A 10,000-nucleotide genomic window follows, 5' to 3' on the forward strand; every position below is an offset into this window, starting at 1 on the left:
TGGTCGACTTCGTCACCAGAGCTGACACTGGCTTCTACAGGTGCCTGGCTACCAACGTCGTGGGGACTTCCAAACCAGTGAAAACAGCTGTCGTCGTCACTCGTGAGTTTAAATACACGCGTTTTAAATATTACACAACGCTTCTAATACGCTTTAAGCAAGAGTTTCTCTCACTGAAATCTATCTCACTTGTACTCGTCCACCCAGAGGCACCAGAACCGTTGGAAGAGGAACCCTTCAGGGACGACCTCCCGAACAGACCGTGGGCCAAGTTGGGCGGGACGGGGCGCCTCGAGTGCTTCGTAAAAGCGGCGCCGGCGCCCAATTTTCGCTGGACCATCAATGAAGATCGAGTCTTGTTTAATAGTCGTAAATACTTCGTGAGGGGGCCACATGTAAGAATGAGAAGTCATCGTCATTAATCACTGCTGTATCAATAATAATAATAATAATAATAATAATAATAATATAATAATAATAATAATACTGTTAAAAAGGATGGCAGAATTAAGCGAGTTGATTTTATATATTGTTTTTTCTATTTTCCTTACAATTCGCTTCTCAGGCTCAGCGATGTTTCTGAGTAACTGGCCAATATTCATATTGGTAAGGAGAAACCAAACTTAAATATAACTCAAGAAACGTTTCTCCTTCCCACCGCCGCCCGGAGAGCAGCGAGCGACCCCCCGACGATGCCAGATAATCAGGAGCCCCCACAGGATGATACGATTCCTGCTACAGACGGAATTCCTGACGTTCATCCCCAGGCACACTACTGTGGCGCTCGCACGAGAGAATCCCCGAGACCTTCGAGGCGAGATCCACGGCTTCGCCCAAGACCGGCCCGACCAATGAGAATGCAACTCTAGGTCCGTGCCGCTATAAATTCCGTTCCGCAAACTTTCTTGCCACAGTCTCTTTAACTGACTCGTCCGAAGATGACCTACGAGAAGGTCGAAACGTCACGTAATACCAGCTATACCAGCACCAACACCAGCCCTTAAACCAAAGACGACCCTGGCCCGAACTGAACTACGCTTACGGAATAATACCGGCACTGACGACGACCCCTGCTTGACCTGGACCTGATAACCTGTTCTAATAAAAGATCCCTACAGCATTTACAATTTTTTGAAAATTCCCAATATGAATATTGGCCAGTTACTCAGAAACATCTGAGCCTGAGAAGCGAATTGTAAGGAAAATAGAAAAAACAATATATAAAATCAACTCGCTTAATTCTGCCATCCTTTTTAACAGTATTTGCCTAAAAGAGGGTCTTCTACCAAAATAATAATAATAATAATAATAATAATATCTGGTATTAGTATGCTTTCATATTTCACCCAATGGCTTTAATTATTATAATATCAAAATAACTCCCATTCGTGACATTAATTTTAAATTTATTTAAAGTTGACAATTCATAATGTAAGATACAAACTGTTAAATTCGAGGAAATCTCAGTCTCCAGAAATGTTTTCTTTACAGAGCTTTGTCCTGTCAATGTATGACCTTGTACCAAATTTCTACATGGAAACAAAATCATCTCTAACATTACTTTTCATTTTAACTATCTTGTTCATTGATATTTGCCACAAACGTAGTAAAAGCCACGTAAAATGTAAATAAAAAAAAAACTTTCATTCACGCACTTTCTTTTCAGCTAATAGATGGGTTAGCAGAGTGGTCTTCTGTGCTGGAAATAAGGAGCGTCACAGACAAGGACTACACGACGTATACGTGTACTGCATCGAATTACATGGGAACTTTGACCTCCAACCACACGCTCGGCCCTGCCATTCCACCCCTCCAGGCATATAACCTCAGCGTGAGTACTCCAGGGTTTTAAGGCTAAGCTCTAGATTATGATGAATAAAAAAGGAATTGACGAAGGCCTCAGTTTTCATCAAGTATGTCTACGAAGTATTCAAACGAAAATCACTTCATCAAGGCCAGGAAATTCTCTTCCAATTCCTTAGATTAGCTTCTACGAATGACGAATTAAGGTGTTAATTACCTCTGACACGTTCTCCAACAGGTCGTTAGCGTCATGGGTACCACTGCTTTACTCACCTGGATTCCACCGAGTCAAGGAACCACGCCCTCAGGATATACACTTAGATATCGGCCGCTACACGATGAGGAATATCTAGTAAGTTACTCTTTTAATGTCGAATCTACTTCCCCTTGCCAATATTTTACGGCCAAAGGGAATTATAAATGAGGTATCTCGTGCGGGGCAGATGCACTTATGTGTAATTCCCTCTGGGTGTCAGGCACATGGTAATGTGAAGTCGATACTGGGGAGAATTTGTTCATTTAAAATATGAGAGTATAAAAATTGCCCTCTCTCTCTCTCTCTCTCTCTCAAATATATATATATATATATATATATATATATATATATATAAATATATATATATATATATATATATATATATATATATATATATATATATATATATATATATATATATATATGTATGTATGTATGTATATATATAATTATCAACAGACAATCCCATTCGAAACAGAAATAAATTTCAGACTCACACTAGAAACAAACCCAGGTCTTTCAATTAAAAGACAAGTCTGCTGCAAACCAAGCCACATGCTCACATATATATACATATGTATATCCACACATACATGTGTGTATGTGCGCACGGTTGTATACCTGTCTCATCTAGAAACTCAACTCTTTTCAGCGTCAGAATGTAGAAGGCCGCGGAACTACGACGGTGCAGATCCAAGGACTGTCCCCCGGAGCCACGTACGAATTTGCTATCCGGACTTACAACAGCCAGGGTACTTCGGACTTCACGTCCCCTACGACAAAAGTCACCATACCGGGTAACGCGAATTCTCATATCCTATTTTCGCTAAAGTCACTCGGCTAAGTCTAAATGGAACGTCTGTAATCGATAGGTATAATGGCACTTGTGCAACCGAAAATAATGATTTCACTATGTTTATTCTTGGTCCTAGTAAACATTTGTAAAGACAGTTGTTAGTGAGCTGAACGTTCATAGAGTAAAATTACCTACAATAAAAATGTGATAATAATGAGCCTCAGTAACTAAAAACTAATTATGATTTGAATTGAACAGGTAAGCTAAAAATTAAAATGAAATATGACAAACAGAACATGGAGTTAAATAGTGCTTCTTCTAATATCCGATGTAGAAACCGGAAATAATTTTTATTTACTCGTACTATGAAATTCTGTTTACCTCCAAAGTACATATCTCCCTTAACAGACAAAATCAGCATTTTTATATAACTGAATTTCTCATGACACACCCGATTTCTCGCTCAGGCGTGGTGGAAGAAGCAGCAAGTAGCAGCAGGCAACCTCGCATGCCCCGTCTGACCCTTCTGCTAATGTCCCTGACTGGGGCAGCCCTTTTGGTCCTAAACATATCCATCATTATCTGCTTCATCAGACGCTTCGCCACGAGCAGGAATACTCCAGGTACTGTTTTGGGGACCTTCACTTTTCATGAAATGAATACCCCAGGTATTATTGTGTTTGGGTCCTTCAGTTTTCATAAAATGAATACCCCAGGTACTGTTTTTGGCCCTTTTACTTTTCACATAATGAATACCCCAAGAACTGCTTTTGGGTCTTTCCTTTTTCATAAAATGAATACCCCAGGTACTGCATTTGGGTCCTCCACTTTTCATAAAATGAGTAGACAAGGTTCTGCTTTTAGGTTCTCCACTATTTATAAAATTAATACCTTAGGTACTGCTTCGGGTCTTTCGCGTTACTTAAAATAAAAATAGTAATGATGAATAATATGGAATGAAGTAATAAATTTTACAATTTTGTCTGTTCTTTCAACAGCTTCATCTTATAAAACTGCGATTTCTGAGACGCACACACCAGCCTCAACTCCCGCGATGACCACAGATGACGACGAAGAGATGAAATCAGGTGGCCCTGAAAGTGTTACCACTGCAGCCCAATACCAGGTGTGGTGATAATGAAACTGTTCTTGATCCTTGAAGTACTGGGATGACATACCTAAGCATTCTGTCTATTACCATTTTGCATTTTCCAGGGTGAAAATTATCTTAGGATATCTATATTATTCCCCCATTTCCAATAAATAGATTGTGAATTATTTTCATTTTTTCTTAGATATCTTTGCCTATCTGTCAGAATGTTGAAAACCACTTCCGTAACACAAGAAAAAAAATTGGCAATGTCTTGATGATTTTAATATTTTTTATTCAGTGGATTCTTTTCTTGCCATCAGATGACTCGGCAATCTTCAGACGTAAAAGATGATGGAGGTAGTCCACGAATAACAAATATAATCCATCACTACAGCACAGATATCACAGAGACTTCAAAACCAAAAGACAAGCAGCTGCCAAACGTTCTCCCTTCTGCCGAGTTTATCACCATCGACAGTCCAACTAACAACAGCAAAAGTGCCTTAATGAATGGTGGTCTGAACATTCGGAGTCCAGTATCTTCAAACACAGAGCCTGAACAAGTAAAGTACTTCTGCCCAGATAGTACACACCAGTTAGATGACAACATATCAAACCAGATGAGAGTAGAGGCCCAAGACATTCCAGATGTGTGTCCCAAAAACTCAGGGTCAAGTCATTCATTTATTCGTCAGCAGAGCCAGGAAGGTCCTTGCCAGGAGGATGACAGAGTTTCCCTGACGTCGCACCAGAGCAACACTTCCTATGTTAACCTTCCCGATCAGGTGCATGGCATTGCAAGACATACATCAGTAAACCTACATCGTCAAGATAGTGCAAGTCCCACCCTAGTGGGTCTGCGAGGGCAAGACAACATGAGTCCTATCCCAGTGGGCTTACATCATCAGGATAGCATAAATCTTCCACCAAAAGGCTTGCACCACAAAGATCGAATGAGTCCGACCCTGAAAAGCTTTCAAAGGCAAGACAGCCTCAGTCCAACCCCCTCTTTGCCTCATATTCTTCCAGCTTCAAATAAGCCACATGTTCCATCTCCGTCGACATTCTGCCCGAATAAAACATCTCAATATGGTATGCATCAGAGACAGTCACACACTAAACATCAGCACCCTGGACCTCAAGGATGCTTACACCACCATGGGCATCATAATGGCTTTGAAAAGCAGCAACAGGATCGCAATCACCAAACACACCTAGAATATCGCCAAAGGCTGCCAGTACAAGAGACAGAAAGAGGGATTACACAATACTGCAATACAGATTCTACAGAACTCCACCAAGCAGGTCCTTACCCCCACCAGCCATCGCACCCTCGACAACACTCAGAGCCTCAGGGACACCTAGGGCATCAACAAACCCCATCAAATCAAATGCATCATCGCGGGTATCAAGGTAGAACTTATCCGCAGCAGAATCTCCACAGTGTACCTCATCAAAACCCGCCGTACAGATACCCGTCCCCCGAGTACAATTTACCAGCCCAGCACTCGTCACCTCATTATCATCACTCCGTAGAAGAGCCACATTTAGAACACTCCGCTAAAGTAGCAAGTGAGCCTCCTAACAATAGACATAGCCCCATTTCTCATACCCAGAGGGACTACCAGTATACAATACCCTTTCAAGAAGAGGGCTGGCGTGGAGGACACTCACAGCTTCCTGCTGCAGAGCAGCACCAACTGCAGTGCATTAGGGAGGAGCCTAGCAGTGACCCCTTGGGAGGAGCAGATCCCAAATCCTGTATAGCAGAAACCAACTGTGATGACGAGGGGGAAAGGGCGCACGACGAATCTCCTCATGGTAAGTCAGCATCTTGAGATAAACTCAAACAAGAAACACAAATGGGGAGAGGACTTGGTGATGACCATCAGAGATGGATGACATTGTTAGCTGCATGTAAGGGGCAAATGAGTTTGCGTATTTTTCCGTATCTGGGATAGAATATAGTTTCTTGTCCAGTTGAGACAGAGTGGACATTAGCAAGAAGTCAAGGAAGGAAGACGAAGAAGTGCGTACAGAGTTAATGGAGCAGAGCCAGTTTCCATTGTTATGGTTAATTTAGCCGGTTCAACAACTTATTCAGATGCGTATATATAATCTGACGGTTAAGGTGGTATAAAAGTAAAACTCAATAAAAGTATATTAAAGAAAAAACAAGGGGATAAAAAGAACGGCAACATGAAGGATATTAATTCAATTCTGAGGTTATCAGCAGGTCATTTCTGATTCTCGATATTGCATTTCAAAAATACGTAACGATAGATACGCACACGCAGTCAACTAAACATTTTCAAAAATATATATATAAGTCAAAATAACATTCAACAGCTAAGACCTTTGCTTGGGATCAATAAGGGAAACGATGGGATACGACTGTTACATAACCTCATTCTCTTAAAGCTCCCCTTTCGCGAAAACATTTTAACTCTCTCTCTCTCTCTCTCTCTCTCTCTCTCTCTCTCTCTCTCTCTCTCTCTGTGTGTGTGTGTGTGTGTGTGTGTGTGTGTGTGTGTGTGTGTGTTTTATACAGAAATTGACATCAACACGCACGCAAAAATATGTACATAAATTTATGCTTATGTGTGTCAATGAATAAACAAATGAGAAAAAAAGAAAATATCACTGAAGAAAACTTCTATCTAAACTACAGGAGGAATTCCATTAAAGATTTATCTCTATTATTTTTCCAGATGTGTGAAGAAGGATCGAGGCAGCTGACAGAAAACATCTGTTAAATCTCTTTGGCAACAGGAAGATTTCTTTCTCATTTTTGTACCGAATCATAAATTACCAGAATAGGTTTTATTCATGGAAACTTTAACTGAAGTATGTGTTCGTACGTAAAAAATATATATGATCTATTTTAAATGTTGTTTTAATTTCCTAGGGTTCATTAAGTGTAAAGTTTTATTTATAACCTAAAGGAGCAGTAAATATAAAACTTACATAAGCTGATTTATGATGTGATAATCTCGTAATAAATACTAAAAAATAGTAATAAAAGAACAGCAAGAGAAAATAAAAACAGACAGAAGAAAAATCCGTAAAGAATAAAATTATTAAAAAATAAAATTATTTTTCACAAAATATTCATTTTCAGCCTCAAAATATTTTTCCCGTTATATTTAAGGCTCCAAAATTTCTTGAGAAAAGATTCAAAGAATTTTTCTCTTGGTAGATAAACAGATTCGACGTCCCAAAGTTGGACGATAACTTTCAATTATGCAACATCAGGGAAAGGTCAAGATGGTAAAGGTAAAGAGAGAGAGAGAGAGAGAGAGAGAGAGAATCAGCATTAGCGTTTTGGAAGCATTTGCTGGAAACAAGATAAATTTAGCACCTTGTTGAGAGCCAGGCAGACAGACAGACATATAGACAGAACAGAAACTGAGGAACAACCATCAATAAATACACTGTAATCTGAATGTTTTCACTTATTCCTCCTGTTCCTGTAGCGTTTACTCTTTTTTATTCTTGGACCTTCCAGCTGTCTTGGAAACTAAAATAAGAGGAATAACTAATATGTTAAATAAAGTAATGTTTTGTGTTTCATGGCTTTTGACTCATCCGAACTTTGACTTCTCAAAATCAGGAAGCAAATCTAAAGCTTCACTTTTCCAGTTCTTTCTTTTGCAAAACACAAAGAAAGGAAGAAAGTCTGGCGTTCGAGAGGGTTTTTTTTTTTTTTTTTTTTTTTTTTTTTTTTTTTAGTCATTGGTAGTTTGGTACTTGGTCGAAGTACCTGGAAGTACTCGGATGAGCTGGGTCTCTCTCTCTCTTCGACATCACTGACCCGTAAATTTGTAACATCAACAAATTTTGTAAATCAATTTATATTTTCTCTTCCTCAATGATCTTTTGTCCATCTGACTGTCTGTCTGTCTGTCTGTCTGTCTCCAACGAGATAAAATCTCCGTCACAACCTGTAAAGTAGGTCCTTAGGCGAGAGCAGCACTTAAACACGCTCTGCTAGCACTTGTCGGCCACTTTCTCCTCAGCTTGCAACTTGAAGTTTCTTGCAATATGAGTTTTTTTTACGGGAACAAAAACATAAAGACTAGGATTAAATTCTCCCTAATAAAGAGTTGATAACATGTAAACACAATGTGTATTAAAGTTTCTCATTTTGTATAAAAAACTTATTAAGTGTTATGACAACCAGTCAGTCTTCTGTAACTGAAGCAGACGGAATATTTTTCATTTTTTTGTCTGTCCGTCTGTCTGTCTATTTGTCACTTATAATTACCGTCATCACCATAATCCTTTTTATGTTTCATTTATAAAATATAAACACCTCCTGACTATCTCTGTTTTCCTTCTTCATGAAATCCATAAGGTATGAAAATGTTAACTGGAAAATCCTTCAATATTCCAGAAAAACAGAAAATAAAAACAAAAATAAGAAGAAACTGCTAATGAATAAAAATCGAACTCTGATTCACCAACACTCGACCTTCAATGTTCAGAGACAAAAGGTCACCTCACAAACAATCAACATTTCATTTGCCTTTTTTAGCGCGGTCATCAGCGAGGAAAATTTTTTTAACTGTCTACCCAATATTCCTTTTTTCTCTCAGAACTCTTACCTTCCTCATTCTATCCTCTTCACCCCAGCCCTCACCACCATCTCCTCCTCCTCCTCCTCCTCCTTCTCCTCCTTCTCCTTCTCCTCTTCTTCCTCCGCTCATTTCTTGGATTCACACAAGTGGCACGAACTCATTGCTATATCATTTTTCATCCAGTCTGCGATGTTTTGCAAAAAAGGGTTTGGTGAACAGTTAGTTGCGTGAGTACTGGGATATATCAAATACATCTGACAATTAATCCCATCGAACATCAGTAGGAAACCGTATGGGGCTGGCAACTTCACTCTAAATTATTTACTGAAGAAACTGCCGGAAGGGTACTTACCTTCTGGAGTAAAGTTCCAGGTAGAATATGTTATATATATATATATATGATATATATATATATTTATATATATATATATATATAAATATGATATATATATTTATACATATATATATAGATAGATACTATATATATGTATACAATAAATATATATATATATACATATATATAGTATATATATATATATATATATATATATATATATATATATATAATTGAATAATGACAGAATCTTCTTATCTTTATAGCTCCTCACATTCTTCATAATTATTAGATACGCTTGCACTGTGCGTGTTACCGATAAATACGTACATATATATATATATATATATATAATATATATATATATATATATATATATATATATATATATATATATATATATAAATATATATATATATATATATATATATATATATATATATATATATATATCTATATATATATATATATCATATATATATATACACGTCTAAGTTTGTGTTTACATTCATGAGAGAGAGAGAGAGAGAGAGAGAGAGAGAGAGAGAGAGAGAGAGAGAGAGAGAGAGAGAGCATTTTCGCCCGGTTCATTATGCGATAAATCTGAGCTTATTCCACAATGCAGTTCTGTTCTAGAATTCAAAAGACGCTTCTCGAATTCTCATGTTTATTCACATCTGACCTGACTCTATTTATGCTGACTCGAGTTTCAGACACTGGACTCCATATTAAGTGAAATTTTTCTGTATTACTATAAATTTTATATCCGGCATTTTAGGTGGGGAAATCTTAATTCAGTAATATACGTGAAATTTGAAATTGTGATAATAATAATAATAATAATAATAATAATAATAATAATAATAATAATAATTACTAAAATTTTCTTTATTATTTTTCAACTTATAATCACAATGCCTTTTCACCATCCCAATCTAATCACAATATTTTTATGCTTGTCACTGTAAACCTTAAGATCCAAATGAAGAACCAAATGGAGAAATTCCTACGCGGATTCGAACCCTTCCATAGTATCTGAATTTTTCCATTTGCAACTTACGTTTCTTAAAGACGAGGGTATCCAATAAGTGTGGAAAAACCGAAATTCTTTCAATTGCTTGCGTACCTGGTAAGGAAG

General features: G+C 37.7%; 2 protein-coding genes across 2 annotated transcripts in view; one reads left to right on the plus strand and one right to left on the minus strand.

The window, feature by feature from the left end:
* The window catches only part of LOC135214047 (uncharacterized), an 8,729-nt gene extending 1,903 nt beyond the window's left edge, over positions 1-6,826 (plus strand). The window contains exons 2-10 of the mRNA XM_064248161.1: positions 1-102; positions 208-395; positions 1,667-1,831; positions 2,042-2,155; positions 2,712-2,856; positions 3,323-3,478; positions 3,854-3,981; positions 4,269-5,769; positions 6,660-6,826. The exon at positions 1-102 is cut by the window's left edge and continues 44 nt beyond it. Of these exons, the coding sequence (XP_064104231.1) occupies positions 1-102; positions 208-395; positions 1,667-1,831; positions 2,042-2,155; positions 2,712-2,856; positions 3,323-3,478; positions 3,854-3,981; positions 4,269-5,769; positions 6,660-6,667 (2,507 nt within the window). The 3' untranslated portion in view covers positions 6,668-6,826. The remainder of the gene's footprint in view (positions 103-207; positions 396-1,666; positions 1,832-2,041; positions 2,156-2,711; positions 2,857-3,322; positions 3,479-3,853; positions 3,982-4,268; positions 5,770-6,659) is intronic.
* The window catches only part of LOC135214223 (muscle, skeletal receptor tyrosine protein kinase-like), a 169,313-nt gene that overhangs the window by 39,330 nt on the left and 119,983 nt on the right, over positions 1-10,000 (minus strand). The window lies entirely within an intron of this gene.

Source organism: Macrobrachium nipponense, chromosome 45, assembly GCF_015104395.2.
Source record: "Macrobrachium nipponense isolate FS-2020 chromosome 45, ASM1510439v2, whole genome shotgun sequence".
In the NCBI taxonomy this organism is placed as follows: Eukaryota; Metazoa; Arthropoda; class Malacostraca; order Decapoda; family Palaemonidae; genus Macrobrachium; species Macrobrachium nipponense.